Source organism: Ceratosolen solmsi, unplaced genomic scaffold (assembly GCF_000503995.2).
Source record: "Ceratosolen solmsi marchali unplaced genomic scaffold, CerSol_1.0 scaffold47, whole genome shotgun sequence".
NCBI classification, from domain to species: Eukaryota; Metazoa; Arthropoda; class Insecta; order Hymenoptera; family Agaonidae; genus Ceratosolen; species Ceratosolen solmsi.
The window spans coordinates 7,131,140-7,152,293 of NW_011948419.1; the positions used below are offsets into that span (position 1 = coordinate 7,131,140).

General features: G+C 22.8%; 1 protein-coding gene across 2 annotated transcripts; it reads left to right on the forward strand.

Annotated features, from left to right (window-relative positions):
- The first annotated feature begins 4,755 nt into the window (after nt 1-4,755).
- CycG (cyclin G) lies at nt 4,756-19,562 on the forward strand. 2 transcript variants are annotated; one of them, XM_011497590.1, is made up of 6 exons: nt 4,756-4,909; nt 17,462-17,710; nt 18,134-18,553; nt 18,803-19,051; nt 19,201-19,409; nt 19,488-19,562. In XM_011497590.1, the coding sequence occupies exons 2-6, from the start codon at nt 17,591-17,593 to the stop codon at nt 19,531-19,533; spliced, it is 1,044 nt and encodes a 347-aa protein (XP_011495892.1). In that variant the 5' UTR covers nt 4,756-4,909; nt 17,462-17,590; the 3' UTR covers nt 19,534-19,562. The 2 variants fall into 2 exon arrangements, with proteins under 2 accessions (XP_011495892.1, XP_011495893.1); XM_011497591.1 differs by lacking the exon at nt 4,756-4,909 and adding an exon at nt 11,319-12,142.
- The last annotated feature ends 1,592 nt before the right edge of the window (nt 19,563-21,154 follow it).

A 21,154-nucleotide genomic window follows, 5' to 3' on the forward strand; every position in this document is an offset into this window, starting at 1 on the left:
AATAAATAAGAAATAGTAAAGTTTAAAAGACAAAAAGGTATTGAATGAAACAAAATGATAGTGGTGCGCATACTTTCAGAAATGGTTTAATATTTCTTATTATGCATTTAAATATTTATTTATTTATATAAAAAATTAAATTACTAATGTAGTAATAACTACTATTTAGAATTTGTTGTGAAACATTGTTCACATAAATATTTTATATGTAAAACTTTTTGTGATTCAGAATAAATAGATAAGTTAATATAGGAATAAATTAATTCGAATAAATAGATGAAGATTAATATGTTAACTTTGCCCATGTATATACCCTATTCAACAATAAAAATCAGACTAATTATTTGATTTATAAACGAAATACTAATTATTATTTAATTTTTAGCATGGCATAAGAAAGTCAAAACAATATTTATTTTATTCATTAAATCTTATAATATGTAATAATTTTATAAAAAAGAATATTAATTAAATTTGAATTTGAAAGTTTTTCAATCTGTGATCCTTTTTATAAAATTTTTTTATTTAAATGAACATTATGAGGTAGGTTAATTAAAATTCTAATTTCTTTTAAATGGAATATGCAGCATTAAAGTATCTTGTATTTGATTTTATATTACAACAATCATAAAATGTAATTCGAATTTGTTGAATACATTTTAAATATATTTAACTCTTTATACTTTGATAATTGATTAGTATATTGATTAGTATATAGTAATTTATAGTATTATATAATAGTTAATTCTTTTTTTTAATTCAATATACTATTAAATAAAAGTTCATTACATAAAATGATTATTTTCATAATAATATTATTTATAATTTTATTAAATCAGTGACTAAAAATTCTATTATTACTTTACATTATTTTTCTTTTTCTATGAATTTATAAGTGTTTATTTATATAGATATATATATATTAAATGTTTCTTCTTACGAAAAATAGCTTAAATTGAATGAATATTTACAATTAAACATGTATATATATATATATATATATATATAGATATATATATATCAATTGAACAAATTCAATAACTCATTTACATATAATAAAAATAAGAAAGAAAAAATGAAATACATTATAATTCTATCATATTTTTTAAGTGTCTTTTCATTCTAGCATATGTCAAATTTCAATCTATAATATCTTCTACGGATGGTATTTATTATTAATTATTATTTTTTAATTTTCAAACAAAATATTGTCTAATCTGTATAAAAAATATTTAAAAAATTGTATGTGTTATTCGTTATAATAAATTATTTCAGTTATATATAAGTACATAAGTCAATTTCAAATTAGAAATAAAATTTAAGAATATTTAAATTATTGCATTAATTAATTGAATATTTCATTATGGTTATTAAAAATTAATTTGTTAATTTATAGATGTTAATCAAAATTAAATTACACATGTATCAATATTTAATAGTAATAATAATGAAAACTTTAATTAGTTTGAAAGATATAAAAATACTTATAAAAATAATTAATATCTTATCAAGAATAAATAATAGAAAAAATAGGTATAGATTGTTTAGGGATGCTATTTTTATGAAATAAACATTCACCACAATTATTAAAAAATAAAATTATTTTATGAACATTTATAAAAATGAAAACAATAATTATTTTCTAAAATCATACATTTAGAATATTAAAATTATATAGAATTAATAATAAATAGTAGATTTTAAATAGTAATTAATAAACAAAAATGTTTAAGTATTATTATAACATTCTGACACAGGTATTAAATACGACTTTATTTATTTAAAGAGTAATATTAACTACATTTAATCACATAAATGTATATGCATTTTAATTTATAATTAATCATACAATCATAATTTTTTATAATATAATCGTTTAGATACACAAAGGTATTAATTGTAGAACACTTTTTTACAATTTTAATTGATATGAATATTTTAATATTGTATAAATTGAAATAAGATTTATATATTTTTCTTTAATTTACATTTGCAAAATTTGAGTTCGTAATTTATATCCTTCATATATGAAGATAAAGAATTATTTAATACTAAAATTAATAATAGAAATTTTTTAAAACATTGCCAGTGATTTATTATATATTTTTTTGTCTACAAGATAAAAGAAACATACATAATAATTTGAGTACTCATTATTAGATAGATGTTTTTTTATTAAATTTGGTTATTGGAACGTTGTAGTGAATTAAAAATAAATTCGGATTCTATATAAAGATAATATGTAATTAATTTCTTTAATTAAAACATCACAAATAAATAGAAGATATATTCTAGCATTCATATTTATTCAGTAGAATGTATGATTGGCTATGAGGTATTTAATTTTTCATTCCGCTTATAAAATAACAATTATTCTAGGGTAAGAATTAAAATTAAGAACATTTTTTATTTAAAATACATTTGTTATATGTTATATACGTTAAGTTATATATATATATATATATGTTATGTTGTTTGTTTGTTATGTGCCATATTATGGAGAATGTTCAAATTGAAGTCAATAATAGTACATATTCAATTTTAGTCAAAATAGTTAAATCATAATTAAAAATTCAATTTTATTTATTTTTAATAATTTTTTAGTCATTTTCATTATTCAATAGAACACTTGACGAGTTATGAAGAAAATAAGAGAATAAAAAGACTTATAGTGTGATAAATTAGACTTGTTTAAAAATATAAGTATATTTTCCATTTGTACAAAATTTAATTGTATTTCAATAAATTAAAGACAAAATTATTATATAACAAAGCTTTATTGTATTTTTATTAACATTGATATCTACAGTATAAAATCATTTAATATTAAAGAATGAATTAAATATCGACTAAATAAATATTGAATTTGAAAGGTATATAATCAATGGTATGGTAGTCAAATAAAAAAAGTAAAATTTAAAATAAGTTTCATTTCCAGAAATTTTAATTATATTTTAACAATAATAAAAAATTAGGCTATGCCAGCTATACTGATAATAAAATGTATGCATTAAAGATTTTATTAAAGTTATTAAAATTTTAATTACTTTAGCTACAACTAATATAAATAGCAATCAAATCATTTATGATAAAGTTTCATCAAATTTACATCGAAAATAAATTTTTTTTTATTGTAAATATAATTGTTATTATTACAATTATAAATGTAAAATAATATAAGTCATAAATAAAATGTTACTAAATTAAATAAAATACACATATTGAAGTAATAACATAGTATGCAAATTTTTTTAATTAAAACATAAACATGTATATAAATATATAGATTATTATTTTATAATATTATACATAATATTATAAAAATATCACACTTAACGAATTAAAAAATTCGATAATAATATTTATACATGATTAAGGTTTGATTGAAAATACAAGTGCATCAGTATCTTATTTTGTTATTCTACCAAGGATAATAAAATCAATTCCTTCCTTATCTTAATATATCTTAATAATTGGGGTAAAGTAGTATAATTTTCATGAGAAAAAGTGAGAATTAACTATCAATCAATTAAAAATTGAAAACAAGACTATGTATATATAAGTATAAATACTAAATTGTATTAAATTAATAATCATAAAAAGATTAAATAAACGATTAATTATATATTATATACATTGCATAATTTTGTATTCAATTAACGTAATTGATTTCATAAAAAAGCATTATATTTACAAACTTAGTGTGAATGTAATATTTGATATAAGCATTATTTGCTTTCAAAATTCAGTTCATTTTTATCTTTGTAACAAATAAATTATTTAAAATGCTGCAATTTGGAAGTACTGTGCAAGAACTATTTTTTCTTTAATAACAATGGAAATATAATTATTAAATAAGATAAAATTATCTTAGTTCAAATGATAAATATTAGTTAATGATAAATATTAATATTCTTATATTCTTTCAATATTCAAATTTAATTTCTTCAGAAATTAAAAAAGCAAGTATCATTTTTATTTTACTTATGATATATTAATGCAATCTCAACCACTATCGTTTCTCTACAATTGTTAAGAGTAGAACTTAAATAATTTTATGCATAATGCATTGCATCATTACGTATACATGTGTATCATGTAATGGCGAATCATAAATCTGATTCACTATTCTTGCAGCTTCTTTTATCACTTCTTATATTAAAGGTTCTACTTACTATTTTATTGCATTTATTTCTTCAGATTTAATATTTCAACGCGCAAATATTAAAAATACATATTTTAATTTGTTTAAATTTTTTACTCTTAATAGTTTTTATAAAATAAAGTTAAATTTGAGATACTCTACAATTTTCGATTGTCAGTGTTTCATCAAATTCTTAAAATTCTTTTATTAAATTCAATATCCTGAAAGCTGTGGAAACTATTCAAAGTTGAAGTTACTACCTCGCTGACAAATCTGTATAATATTTCTAAGTTTTTAGAATATTAATAAAAAATTAAATCATAACCAAATCTCACGAGAGATAATAATGCGCATGCGCTTGACTAGATGTTCAGCAGACAATTATAAAAATAAAAATTTTCAGAATTGTACAAATTAAGTTACAGCTACGTATATTTTTCATTCAATTTGTAAATTTTGACATTTAATGTGGAGATTTCGACTTCCCCTCTTGTCGTACTTCTCTGCAAACATTCCTTTATTCTTAACTCCTTTATTCTAGTTACTGTCACAAGTATATTACAAAGGAAACGCTTGGAATTTGGCTGTACATGGGGAAGGGGATTACGGCTATTGCATGCAACGTTTTAGAAGTCAAAACGTTACGGAGCTTCGTACAGCGATTTTGGAGATCTCTTCTTTTTTCTTCCTCAACTCATCTAATAACAAACAAGAAAGGCATTGGTTGATCTTCCAATTTGAACGCCGTCAGCGGAACGCATCCGGGTGAGTAACTTAATATTAATAATTACAAATCTACTGATATCATTCCCTCCTCCATGTCACGAAAATGGACGGACTTTTTTGCAACCGTCTTTACCTACTGATGTTTGAAGTAAACATAAGAAATGCTTAAATCATTACCTATCCTTTCGTCACTCCCCTTCCACAAACCACCTCACTAGACTGAACAAAACGGGCCACTCATAGCAATTACCCACACAGTTTCCTTCTTTGCTTACGTGTATCGAGACTATTACTCATTATCTCCCACGTACTTGAATTACTAATTGGTTTTTCACTCAAAAGAATTCGACATTGTGCTTTAAAAATATAGGTGTATTTTAAAGTCTCTGAATTTACTTATTCAGCACCAGAGAAAGAGAGAACATAATGACCATAGTGATGTCAAGGTTTTGTTTCCTGGTTTGTGTATGGATGGTCACAACGTTCTGTTCTTTATCGGTTAATTTTAATATGAACTTTTTTCGATAAATTTTATCACCTTATTCTTTAATCGAATATATTTATTTTATGTTTCTTCACGACCAGCAAAACCGAGTGTGAGATTGAAGCAATAGTTGCCTGCTTAAATGTGGACAAGAGTACCGATGCTTGTTTTTCTTTAAACCAATCACTTATAGAATTCGAATTTTTAAAAAAGTTTAAAAAATTCTCCATGTGTCATTATTTGCCCGAATTGTTAATTGCCATTTTTAATGTTTATTATGACAAGAAATGTGTGCTTTATAATTCTATCAATTACAACGTCATCATTATACAATATTTGGTACATAATATAATGATATATGTGTCTAATAATAAATATATAGCATGATATAATAATAATATTTAATATTATAATTAAGTGTTGATAATATAGTCATAGAAATATATATAGGCGTGGAATAATGTTTTAAACTAGATGGTATTACCGCATATTAGGGTTTTACAATAATGGAAATAAACGATAAACATATATTATATAAATGAAAAATTGCAAAATTTGTAATCATATAATGTAAAATAAATTTAATGGTCAAAACAATTTATTACATTGTGCTCAATTGGTTTTAAAGTTTTAGTATATTATGCAGTATGAATTAAATTTCATTTTCTCTGTGAAATTATTAAGCGCGTTTCAATCACATTCAATTGAAAAAGTCAAACTAATCTTTCAACGTATAAATTGATAAGAAGGTTAGTTTATTTAATTTTATTAAAATTTATTATTCACTAAATTTAAGTTTTTTCAATAAGTAAGAACATATTGGTTTAATTTTCAAATCGATTTTATTTACGTGTTTTATATAAATATAATTATTTAAAAGTTACAATATCAAAATTTTTTAAATTTTTTAATACATTTTAAAATCATTCTAAAATCAAGATAAGATAATGTGAAATAATATTTTAATATACTTTTACTATACTCATTTAAGATGGATTAAGAAAAATTTTTTATTTTCTGTAAATAATAAATTAATTAAAAATATTCTAGACTTCCAGAAAAAAAATTTTAACTTATCTTTATACTATATTATCTTGTAATATTTTATCTTTGTACTATAAATGATTTCGAAGTTAATATATATAATATAATTGTCAAGTATTTTATAGTAATCATTTATAAATTTCATTAATATAGATCAAAATCAGTATTATAATTTTATTTTATAGATTACATTACTTTTTATTTGTAATAAACAATAAGAATTGTAGACAAATATTTTTTTTTAAATAATAATTTATTTACTTAATACTTAGTAAATATTAAAGTGATTAAATATTGGACTAGTAAAAAAACTTAATTTAATTTAACTTTATTTAATTATTAAATTAAAAAATTTTTTTCCCGTTTGTAACGTCTTCTTGTGCAAATTAATTAAAAATTTTAATATATAAAAAAATAACTGTGCCAAACTGTTACTTATATGAATAACATAATATATCATAATTTAGATATACAATACATTGTTTTACAGAATATTTTGTTATAAGATTCGTATTTAACAAAATGTTAGAATTAATACATTTTTAAAGCTAATTGTAAGATAAATGTTAGAATATCTTTTAACCCTAAGTGTCTTAGCGAATCATTTTGAAATTAATAAATACTTTTTTGATTTATCTAAATTAATTAATATTTATAAATTTAAACTATATTAAATGGAAATTTAACAAAATCAAACTTATTAAATATTTAAATAGTAATATAATTTTTAATTTAGTTAAATTGTAATATTTAATTAATCAGAATTCAATTCGATAATATAAATTACAATAATCTATATTGATTAAAATAACTTAAAATTTAAATACTTATATTATTCATAAATACTTTAAATATTTGTTCTATAAATTTTTAATACTGTTTACATAATCAAAATTTTTGAACTTTTAGATTATACAGGTAAAACACAAATCAACTTAAAATGCAACTTATTTGATTGTTTTTCATTCATGAAAGAAGTACAGTAAGTACATGGATTCATTTTTCAAAATTAATATTGGTTTGATCTTGATATATGTTTAATTTTTTATTTAAATTTTCTAAAAAAAGAAAGTATTTTTATTAAATCTTAAGTATTAAGTTTGATTTGTTTTTATGTCTATTTAATATTAAATTATTTATAATGAATATGTTAACATAGTTAATGTTACACTGTATTCAACAATTTTACTAGTTCTTGCAATTTTTTTTATTATTAATGTTGAATATATATTTATTTCAAAGCCAACCAAATTCAATAAGCCTGAAAGTTATTCGATTAAATTAAATTTGTTATGATTCTTTTAATATCAAATCGATTTGCTTTACTCGCATATTCAAGAATGTATTGTATATAGCAATGAATTATACTGATTAAGAAGATTCATATATTGGATCATTGGATTGTATTAAAACGTTCTTCTATTGCTATGTGTTCGGATGTATGCAAAGAATTCTTCGTACTATATTTATCCGAAGATAAATATAATGAAGTTGTAAAATGAGAAAACATCAATTTTCGAAGGATATGTTAAGCAATCTACTAGTTTTCTGTATTAGCAGAATTAGATTTACAACAGTTTTTCTAACACGTATCAACTTTTAACGGTATTATAACATATTTATTTTTTAATATATATATAACATTAATTTATTTTTAATAGTTAATAAAATTTTACGAAAAAATATTACAAATTGCATTTTAGTATACTGTATATAAAATATTTAATACTAAATTAAATACTAATAATTGAAGGAAATTTGTTTGATGATATACTTATATCGACAAAATTTTATTTATTAATAATGCAATTATTTTATTTTATAATTAAATAAAATGATTAATAGTTGAAAAATTATTAAATAATTTTATAAGACTGTAGAAAATATACAACATTTGAATTTTACGTTGATTTTAAAAATCAACTTCCAAATTTTGTATAAAACAAATTTTATATACTTCTTGAATAAATACTATCGATATGAATTAGATATTAATCATGATCGACCAATGCAATTGTGCACTACAGTATTTCATTTTTAAATATTTTTCATCCAGATAGGTGTCTTATTAATTTTTAATTGTTTATACATAGATACAGATACGCAGCATAATTCATACATATATGTATACGTACACGCGCCACGCATCATGAATGGTCATTAGTTTAGGCTAAAATCTAAGTAGTGATTAAACAATTCACTATATACATAAATTTTTTCAATTGTTGAAGCAACGTAGAAGGCTCTTACACTATTTATAATCTAAAGTAGGCAACTCTTGGTATCGAAAATTAATTTCAAACGAATTAATTTAGTAGGATCCATAAATTATATTTCGATCGATAAAGGATTATAAGTTTGATTTAATATTTAAATTGCATGTAATTCATCATAATTTCTTTAAGTTTTCATGGCAAAGGAAACGATAACTACGGTAGTAGTTGTGATGTAGGTGATTAATTTGTTTTCTGTAAGCATGCATAGGTAATTTATAGGCTATATATGTTCACTATATTCTGTGTTTATTCTTATATTTGTATCAATAATTATCTATCATTGGCTGATCGTTACATTATATAAGTAGAAGTTTTTAAAATGTCTACAGCAATTTTAAACAAATAAATTTTAAGTTATTAATTTTATGATATGGTAATGTGCTTTAATTTAATACATATATAAAGTCAAAATTTTATATTGTTTTTTAATCAAATTATGAATTCTGCAGTGTACAGTCTTAGAATACATGAAGAATCGTAAAATTAATATATTTTTTTGTTAATTTATTTATATAGTATTATAAAGTTTATAAAATAATACATATTTAAAAGAAACATTTAAATATAATATTAATATTAAACTTTATTTTTGTGAAGAAACAATTTTGAATTTTTTAAATAAAGTACGAATAAAATAAAATAGTGCTTTCAGATTTTAAGAATGATCTATTTAGAAAGTATAAAAATTGGCATCTGAATATTTTAACAAAGATATCACACGCATTTGTATTATTTATGCCCATCGGGTAGTAACAAGTTCGAACTCGCAGACATATTATGTAAATTTTATATCATTACTATCCTTTTCTTTCATATATTATAATGTCTAATTCTAAGCCACTATCAAACAATCTACATTTACATTTCAATATATAAGCATTACTAAAATTCTATTTCATCTTGAATCATTATTTTAAGGTAATGCTTTATAATATACATATGTTGTAAGTGATAATTTTTTATGAACATTATTGTTTTTATTTAAAAATCATTGTTTTAACCATAATTTGATTACATATAGTACAAAAATATATACGTGTGCTAATTTCTTTAACGAATCATTGTGTTTCTTGACTCGAATTTTGGATATACTGATGCATAAATTAATGAATTATTCATTTCAGATTGTTGCTAGAAATAATGGAAAAGTGGCTGTTGGTTATTATATTATAAAGAATTTTATTAATTTTTATATACGAAATATTTTATTTATTAACAATCGCTTTATGTGTATATATACGTATACATAATTTTCTATAAATATTTTTTTCTATAAAATTTTAGTTAAAATTAAATTTTTTATATTTTTAAATAGTAGACCGAGTACTTTTTAAAGACTATTTATTAATAATTTGTTATAATTATCAGTTATACTTATTTATCTTTAAAGTTGAAAATATTGTTTATGAATCAATGTATTTCGATATTATAGAAAATTTTTATGTTCTATATTTTATCTTTGTTTTATTGTAATTATTACAATAATAAAAATAACCATTAATTATTATTTTTAGAAACAAACCGGTTTATTTAATAAATTGTATACAATTTTATTTATTACTTGAATGTTGAATAAGACGACACCTACTTATTTTTATTTATACTTTTGTGTATTACAATTTTTATAAATTAATTTAATAATGTTGAAACATAAATACTTGAAACATAAGTAACATTTTTATAAAAGAATTGTTTGGTTATAACTCTCACAAAAAATATTTTCCAATTACAGGGTCATTTAAGGATTAATTATGGGTATAAGTTTTTTCTCCATCATTTGTTTTATTATAATATAATCTCCAGCAGAAGGAATTTTTTTTCGTTTTCTGTTAAACAGAATTGATTATTTTTGCACATTATGCAAGTAAATTAATGTATTTATGTTTTAATTATTAAAATAACAATGTAAGTTTATACAATATCTCGAAATAAATCGATTTAATGTTGCATTACAATTGTTTATTTACTTATTAATGAATTTGCGATATTGATATGGCTTTTAGATAACGTGAGTTTTCGATTAAGGAATATTATACCCACGCGCGTGTGCATATATTTTTATTCTTATTTCGATTACTTATTTGTTCTCTTATTTCATTAAAGGGAACTTTTTATGCAACTTTTATAAAATGACTAAAACAAGTAAAATTTCGTTATTTAATATGATACATCTCTTTTTAAACGTTTGTTTAGAATAAATGAACAAATATAAATGCGTCTACGTTAGGTCTGCTTCATGGCAAATATTAATCAAAGCGATCGGCTCTGTACTAAAAATAGCCGGCGTTCGAAGGGAGAAGTAAAAAGCGAATAAAAACAAAGTGGTTACGTTCCTAAACTTGGAATGGACTGAAGAGCGAGTTCGAGGCGAGTTCGGAGGAACTTCGGCTTCGTTCGGGCTGCTGGACTTCTTCCTTCTCCCTCATCATTCTTCATCGCTAGCACCCACACAACTATGAGCTGGACAGTGGCCTGTGGAGAGCTTTATTTATGTAACCAACGATCAAGCCTAGGATCTTACCTCAAGTATACGCGCGCGTGCACACACACGTACAGTCGCACGCATTCAAGCATATGTTGTTGCGCGTGCGCGCTACGACGGTGGGTTTAGCCGTGCGACGGCACCTATGTGTGCGACGACGTAGTTGCCGACGACGCGATACCATATGTAATGCAAGGAATGAGCAATTCGACGGCCGTTTCGAACAGCGGATCGCGGAACAAGCGGGTTTGCTAAGGAGCCTCTCGTCGTAGTCACTAGTTACAAGTTTTATCGTGCCCTGTTGTTGTTGTGTTACCATTCGCTCGTTGTGAGCATTAAGAGCATACAATAAAGGATAGGAAAAGAAGGAAGATGAACAAAATAAATCGGAGTCTGTGAGAAGAGGATTGTTACGTTCGAAGCGAGAGGAGACTGTTCATGCCTATGTACGTGTACTGCTTTGGGATGATTGTAAAAGAACTACTGATAAAGAGTGCCGTTGCTGCGAGGCACTCGGAGAAGCTCCTAGTTGAGAGGAGATGCTTGTTCTCGAAACTTTAAGATAATTTGTATCAGCCCGAGCTTTATTAGCCCGTGCTGTTATAAATTTCAAAATTTATAAGTATAACGGTGAAGCGAATTATATGTTACTTTTTATTGGCTCCGGTTTCACAATCATTATTTATTAGAAGTATACGAATTCTCTTGGGAGTTATGAAATCATAAGTTGCTGTTTGTTATGGAAAGGGAAGAGAGAAAAGCAAATATCGCTTTTTCTCTTGGACGCGTCCTATCGAGTGCGTTTCATGTCTCTTGGCGTTTTTGACAGTTCAACGCTGCATCAGTGGCGTTGCATCAGCTACTCGGGCTTGGAGCGCACGAACCTAAGTATACTCACTCTTCCTTTGTCTTGGAAAGAGGCAATACTTACCGTACAAGCACTGAAACTACCTGGTTTGCATCTTCGTCCACTTTTCAGTGACAGAGTAAGTACTTTCATACTTGGATTGATCATCAACAGAGCGGTATTACTCTTTCATCTATTTATAAATTAATTTATACTTCTACATTCTACACACATGAAGTCTGCCGAGTTGTTTGTTTACATTGGCATTTTAAAATTTTTAAAGCATAGGTTTAGCCGATGTCTATTTTGATGATAAAAACTTAAACAGTGTTAATATTAATAAAAAGTGGCATTAAAGATCTCTCTCTCTCTCTCTCTTTAAAATGACAGTATTTTACACGATGAACAAACAAATTGTAATGCATTTAAATATTTATAATTATTTTTTAAATTATTACTATTGTATAGTTTTTCATTTCATTTTATTTATGTATTTTCTGCATAAATTATTCTAATTTCAATTGTGTATACACCAGGAATGCACATACATGATGAAATATGATAATTCTGTCAATTTTCATCATATATAATCAATAAATTTCTATTTATTCTGTGGTGTTCAGTGGTCTCATGCATATTTACATTTATATTTTACACACATATATATACATGCAAACGCATACTCGCGCACGAACACTTAAAACACACACGCACGTCAATTATATTATTAATAATAAATTATTAATATTTAAATATTTTATTTTTAATTTATTCTGGTAGTTCGTGGAAGTATTTCATAATATATATATATGTATTTTAACGCGTAATGTAGTAAAAATTTATTGTTAATTTAATTATTATGTAACTTAACCTACAAATTTCTTATTATGTAGCACCTTAGTCTTCCTTACGTCAGATAAAAACACAATTTCATAATCTAACCAACTTTCTTGCATCATTATACTATATTCAGTAATAAATAATTCGCAGTGATCAATAAAATAAGTTCCAGAATTTATTTTCTTTTTAATAAATTACTAATTCACGAAAACTTAACGTATCCACATTTTTATTACTTTTATTTTGTATGAATGTTATTAGTTATTAGTTTATTAAATGCTGGAAAGTATTCTAGCTCAAGGACGTAATTTAATTTTTAGAAACACCAGGTTCCTGTTAGTTACTTTAAATTTTATTCAAAACAGATCTATTTTCAATATTTTATTACAATTATTAGGATTATTGTCTATTTATTTAATATCTTCTTTTGTATCAAATTAATAGTCTTTCTAAATAATAGATCAAGGTAACAATTTTATTGAAGTTAAGTTTGATAATACAATTTTCATGCTGCTAATTTTCAAAATACCAATATTATAAGTATCAAGATAAGTCGCGTTATGCTTTATGGTGGCATACTTATTATCGTACACGCACATATATATGTACGGTATAATAATAATCGAAATTGCTTGTAACAATTTATTAAAACGTATTTCATTGAAATAGCTCATAAATGGTATGGGTTTTGTACTTGTTGGTAATTCTGTAATTTATTGGGAATTTATTGTTTATGAAACAAATATGTAGTGCATGACTCGTGGACAATAATTTCTTCACACCGCTTATTCTAAATGACTGAAGAAAATTGTGCCCTGAAAAATATTTCGTAATTCTCATACACATTTATATTAGTTATAAAAATACAAATTCAAGTATTATCTAAATTACTAAGAGAATAATAAATTAAATCATTTTAGGTATGTGAAGATTTATAGTTAGTTATAAATTATTAACATCTGGCTATGACGTTAATAAAATATCATTTGTCTCAATTAATTTTTTTATATAAACAAAAATAATAAAAAAATCGTTAATTTTTATATTTCTATTTTATTAATTCATACATAGTGGTGTTTCATATTACTATTGCAATGCATTACGCCTAATGGGGATGTAGTAAAATACTATAATACATAATTTAATCGCATTGAAAGCAAAATTATCGGCAAAATACAAATGATAACTTATTGAAATTTCAGCTCAGTGGTGGAGTAAATTATATACTATTGTTTTATACATTTTTAATAAAATTATAAATATAATTCAAATATATTGTCTATTATTTAGTTTTACCATATTTTATGAATGGTAATATGTGTGTGGATAATTTGACATGTTGTATCAACGATTAAGATACTTTGAAAAGGTAATAATTTTATAAGTTATTTATTTGTATACATTTATATGTTATTTACAAATATAAATTAGTTTTCTTGTAAATTTGAAGATAAATTATAGTAAATATTTGAACTACCAATCCTAATTTATTGAACTTATTCATTTATTCATTCAGCCTTATTCATTTCATTGGTTAAGATTATAAACTGCATTTTTAATTTTGTACAGAAAGTTCATAAACTTTAAAATTAATTAATTCATAAATTTTACGGTAACAGTAATTGACAAAATCGTGCACGTTTTCTTGAGCACCTGTTTTTTAATAAAAAGATATTAAAAAACACTAGTCATCGCATAATTGTTTTTTTTTTCATATTGATTAAATAAGCAGGGACATTAAAATATAAGTACGCGTAAGAAACCATGTTTGTTAAGTCTGTTCCAATTAGTTTAACAATACATACATGTTTGAAGAGAAGCTTCGGATTAAATTATTATCTTTTCAATAATTTTATTAGAATATTATATTTGGTTCGACTAATTGCGTGTTAATTTGCTTAATTTTAATTATAACACTTAGCTATTAATTAGTATACTTTAATTCAATATTTAATGATTAGATTTGTTATTAAAAGTATTAAATATTTAATGATGCATATATAAAATATATAAAATAAATTTTTATTTTATATATATACATATTTTTTAATTTGCATTATATTATTTTTGTTATAATGTGTATTTCATATTTTTGTATTTAATAAAGAGATAATGTGGGGAATATGACATTTCAATATTAAATAAGATATAATTCTTATTTCAATTCAATTTTTTATAGTTTACAATTTAATTAGAATTATTTATTCTTAAACAGTAATTGGAAGTACAGTAAAAAGTATCTTTTTCTTTTCATTTTATCCATTTTGGAACTTTCTAGAACAATAGGTTTATTATTTAATGTGAATAAAGCGTTTAAACTTGAATTTCTACTATTATCTTGAAATTTGGAAATTTTTTCTTGAATAATTGAAAAGAATAATATATGATAGGTATTCTTATACTATGTAATTAGTAATTTTAGAACAGATTTAAAAACTTTTATATGAACATTAGTGTAATAAAGTTGATATTGAATGAATGAACTAATGAATATATGAAGACCATAAATAATATTTTGACGTATAGATAATCGAATTAACTATTTTTTATTTCATTTCATCATTTAATTATTTTATAAATTCTATTGTATTAAATGAAAATATATTATTTAAGAACAATTATTCAAAAAACAAGACTCAATTATACTCTCAGTGAACATAAATATCCATAAGAGAAATTACAATACACTCTCTGTGCAACATGAATTTTGATTGAAAATAATAATTTCTTTATAAATAAAATATGTAATATACTTACAATATGGAATAAAACTTAACAACTGAAAGTCTGTTATTATAAATATTTTAGAAACATCCTGAAATATGAACATATCTTCCATCAATATTTCTTTTAATTATCTGAATACAGATGAATTATAAATATGTATGTTATATAATGCAATAGTTTTTTCCTTAACGCTTTTAATGTATGTCGTCTGTATAAAGATAAAAGTAGTGATGGCATTTATTGTATTCCTTAATTCTGCCTGGTATTTTTGTTATTAACAAATAATTATCTCAAGATATCGACAAATTGATAATTAATATCAAATGTACAATATAGTATAAAGTAAGTTAATTTTAGTCATTAAAATGAGAATAACGGTTATGTAAAAGCTTATTTATTATGAATTATTATTTTATTAAAAATTTTAATTATTTATTATTATAAATTCGAAATTATAAATAATTATTAATACTGAACATATAGTTTCTGTAATAAAAAATATTATTTAAAAAATATATTTATTAAATCATTAAATTTTAAATAAAGAATTTTAAATAAATGACACTAACATCATTTATTTAATTAAAATGTTTTATATATTTTTTATAGTAGAACTCTATAGTTTTAACTACGTTTAACATTTTTAAATTAACTAAATATAATTATAAACATAATTATATATTTATTCAATTATAGTATAAAGTATCAAAATTAATTAAACTGGAGGTAACAGGTTTGAAATGCTTCTAATACCAAAATATAATAATAATAACTATAATATATCCGTTTAAAAATACAAAAATATGTTCTTATTTCAATTGTATGTTATATATTTGTACTGATATAGGGGGTTAGTTTATTGAAATCATATATTTATGTTTCTATTGATTTAAAATAAATTAAGAAATGCAAAATTAAATATTTAATTTTTCTTTTATAAATCGTATTTAGTATTTTCAATCACTCTTTTAGTTCCGTATTTCCTTTTGTAAATAAAGAAATTGATTATTATTTATGAAATTTGTAATAAAAAAAATTGTAAATTTTATTATGGATTCATTATTAATATTTTTATATAATAAAATATTATCTTCGATTATTATCCAATAAAAAAAAGATGTTTGATTATCAATTTTAAATTAGTCAGCAGAAGTGTATACCATAGATAGAATATAATTGATTACTGTTTTTGTAGTTATATACATGGTATATTATTAATTATATAATTTAAATAAGATAATTTTTAAAATAAAGGAAAATAAATTTTAAAATATATTAGTTAATTTGGATTAATTTATTCGATGATTGTAAATGAATACCATTTAATTATTATAATTTTTTTCGTTTTTTGTTTCACATTGGCTAACAATATTCGGAATTTATCTTATTTATCCAATAATATAAAATTTTATCTTAAAATTGATTGAAATTTGTAAAATCTTAATTACTGTTTTATGTTATATCGATACTGATTTATTTATTACGGTTATATTAATAAATAATTTCTTAAGTGTCTGACTAATGTATGAATTTTAATTGTAAATATGGAGTAAAATATATAATTTATATATAATATAATTAACTTAATCATTTGTTTATAAATAATATTCAACACAAGTGTAAATATACAAATAATACATGTTTAAAATTTAAAAATATAATAATACATTAAATAAATATATATATAAATAATATATATTAAATAATTTTTAAATTTAGCAATGAAGGGCTAGAACAAATAAAGTTTAATAACAATAAATAAAAATTAAATTAATGTGAAAGTCATTAAATTTTAAGTAATTAAAAATATTTATTAGCAATATAATAAAATAATGGAATTATCTATAAGTAATTATTATAATAAGCATATTTGTTATATTATTGATTTTAGATATCAGGCTAGCCAGCTGGATCATTCTTGTAGTGTGACGATTATCGTTGGACTGCAATACCGTGTGGCAAGGATAAGCTACACCGCAACCCATCGATCATCGTAAAAATTACCAGTCACATTGCAGGAATGGATACATCGGGCTCGCCTGTACCGGATGCAATCCAACCGCTTTTTGAACAACTTCAAGAAGCTCTTGTGCTTGAGACTAAGTATCAGCCAGATCTACGATTACCTACAACAACTCTGGTATCTTCTAAAAATATTACACTTTATATTATCCATATATGTCAATACATTCTACATTTGTAAATAATAAAATGAGTGAAATATTTAGTATAATAAAAATGTTTATAGAATTACTACACTAACAATATCACATCAATGCTACAATGAAGTTAGTGTAAAAAATAGAGAATTTCTAGAAATTTCTATATGTTTTAGAATTAACACAAGTATTTTGTTCTATTGACATTTTGATGAACAATTTTAAACAGTTCATAATTTGCTAAAACATTATTTTTAACTGTATCAGTACAAATACTTTTGATTAATTTATATTTAAAAAATTCTTGCTTGAATAGTTCATATCTTATTACTTTTTAATTATTTTAAATTTCTTAATATATTATATAAAAATAATTTATTTTATTCATTTATTTTATTTTACAGAATGATGAGATCACAATTGGGTCAAGAGATGGTTCTGCACATGTACTTAGATGTCTTAAAGTTTGGTATGATCTTCCATCACATGTGTTCTTCATCGCTATTAACCTAATGGACTGTTTCTTAAGCAAAATGAAGGCTAAACCAAAACACATGGCATGCATTAGTGTTTCCTCATTTTATATAGCTGCTGTTCAAATGGCTCAACACTCTCTTGATGCCGATCATTTAGTGTCCATATCGCAATGCAAGTGCACCAGTGGAGATTTGAAACGTATGTCTGAAAAGATTCGTAATAAACTGGAATGGGTACCAGGCACACAACCAATCACCTCACTCACTTTTCTCCGTTTCTTTAATATTATGTTTCAAGCTGCTGCATCCCAACTAGGTCTTGGAGATTTATATGCAAGCATGGTTTTGGTATGTGATTTTAGTTGTTTTAAACATTTATAAATTCTTGTATTAAAATTAAAATGAAAAAATAAATTATATTTATTAAATTTCATAAGCCTTCAATTTATTATTTAGTAAATTAAAATAGTAATGAAAAGTAAAAAAAATACCATAATGAAATTTGAATATATTTACTATATTATATAAGTACATTTTTAACTTTACTTATTTAGAATTTTCATGTCACTGTAACTTATTTGTACTTCATATTCATAGGAATCAGAATTGCTTTTACGCCTAGAAATGGTAGCTTGTGATGGTAATTGTGCTAGCTTAAGGCCATCAGAAGTAGCTCTTGTTCTACTTTGTACTTATCTAGATGATGCTGTGAACTGTTTAGATTCAAATAGTAACAAAACAATGCCTAATATATCTGGTTCATCAACCTTAGACGATTCCTCATCTAATACACATCTAATGCTTAGACTAGTAGAATTTGCAGCAGAATTACAAAAAATGTGCAAGGTATTTTATCAATATTTTAATAATACTTGTATTTTTAGAATTTTTTATAATATAAGTATATGTGTAATTAATATAAAAAAATTAATATAAATAATATTTTTATAATATATTTAACAAACTTTATATTATATTAATAATTATAATTTTAGATCTCAGATACCAGCTTTTTTGCAACACATAAATCTGTAGGTGCAATACTAAGCAAGTACAATGCACAAGAGCAAACTCCGCATAGACAAAGGCTTATTTGGAAATTATCATCTAGAACGGCTCGCTTATTAAGACCAACTGATAAATTTACGTCGGTATTACCTGTTATTGCTGAACACACTCCAACACCATCACCTAAAAGAATTATGTATGTAATATAAAATCTCTTTAGTATTTTCGTCGTTTCATATTTATAAAGAAATAATGTAACAAATTTATGTTTCAGAAAAAGCCGTAAATTTGCGCGTCGTCATGGACATAAAAGGCGTTAATCGAAAAGAAAATCATTTCTTAAAAAAGGTATCAATTTCAAATGCTGAATTGCCAATATAATTAATATTTTTATAAAAAAATTTTATAATTATAAATATAGTTTATAATTATCTTTAAAATTGTTATTTCATTATACTATTTATTGATATTTTAGAGTGTAGTTAATCCATAGTTGAAATTAATTACTGGATCTTGTTAACTGCAAATAAAGAAATCTGCTGTTTTCAAGAATACCGAATTATATGATTGAATACAATCTTGTTCGATATATTACTATTGCTGTAAAAACAGCAATTACATGGGAGCTGTGAATGTAACAACTACAATTGGATTGCCATAGAAAATTTAAAAAATATAGTAGGAAATCATATGAAAAGTGAATGTGATAAGAAATTTCCAGTGGTTTAGTAAAGTAGTCGGCATCCACTGTTAAAGTATGTAGGTATATTCTATCTAGCTATATGTATGTATACATATATATGTGTATATACATATGTATGTACAAATAAACAGAAAGCAAAAAATATATATATTAATATGACAAAAAACAAGAAAAATAATATAATTATGCATAGTAGTTACAAATCAAATTTAAAAATTAAATACGAGACAGATTTATAATGATACAAAAAAGAATTATACTGTTATATGCTAATTATAATACAATGTGTAATTCTTAATATTTCGGAAGTACTTGTTATATACAAATATCATAGTTTCTTTAAGGAAATTTCTATTTTTGTTTTCAATTATTATTTATGATAAAATAATACATATAAATGAAAAAAAATTATGATAAACAAATTTATGATAAATCTGTTTAAAACGAATATATTAAAATAAAAATTTATCAATTTTAAGTTTGTAAAGCTTATATTTTAACTTCTGAAATAATTGCGTGTAAAGTCATCTTTAATAAAAACTGTCTGTATGGATGAATTAAATAATGAGTGAATAAGAAAAATGAAGTTCATATTTAAATTTCATAAAATTTTAAATGAATTCTTGAAAAATTTAAGCTAAACATGAACTTTTTATATTCTCCTGCATCCATTAGAGTGCAAAAATTATAAAATATATGTAATGATATGTTATTAATATGGCGTGTCCTTAAACGTGTGAATTAATAAAAATGCAGGCAAAAAATAAGGTAGTTGAAAAACTTAGTAATTTAATTACATTTATTTTCTTTTGTTTTGAAAAGAAATTTTATAAAAATTGATATATTATTTTCATATATTTATCATTTTATAATTTATTTAATTCAAACGTTCGCCTCACACAAAAATAAGGCAAAGAAAGGACGTTTTCGAAATAAAAATGAGTAAATGTAAAATTGTAGATCAGTTTTTGAATGAAGCCAGTTTGTGCTAGTCGCAACATCACTGTAAAACAACATATTTTATTTTCTAGAACTGAATACTGTACTTTTTTCTTCAATACTTGTTTCACATTATAAAGCGCTTTAAATTCTAAAGTAAAAAGTGAGCAAGTATAAAAACATACGTATGTAATTAAAATGTATACTTAAATATATTATCAAAATATATTTATGTAAATATCTTGTGAAAGATGTGAAATAGAAGCTAGTAATCTGTAGTAAAAAAAGAAGGAAAAGAA

Excerpts from the sequence above, each read along its gene's own strand:
- CycG (XM_011497590.1), top strand. The coding sequence starts at position 17,591 with ATGGATACATCGGGCTCGCCTGTACCGGATGCAATCCAACCGCTTTTT. Across the intron at positions 17,711-18,133 it reads GATTACCTACAACAACTCTG|AATGATGAGATCACAATTGG; the intron begins GTATCTTCTAAA and ends TTTATTTTACAG. Across the intron at positions 18,554-18,802 it reads TATATGCAAGCATGGTTTTG|GAATCAGAATTGCTTTTACG; the intron begins GTATGTGATTTT and ends TCATATTCATAG.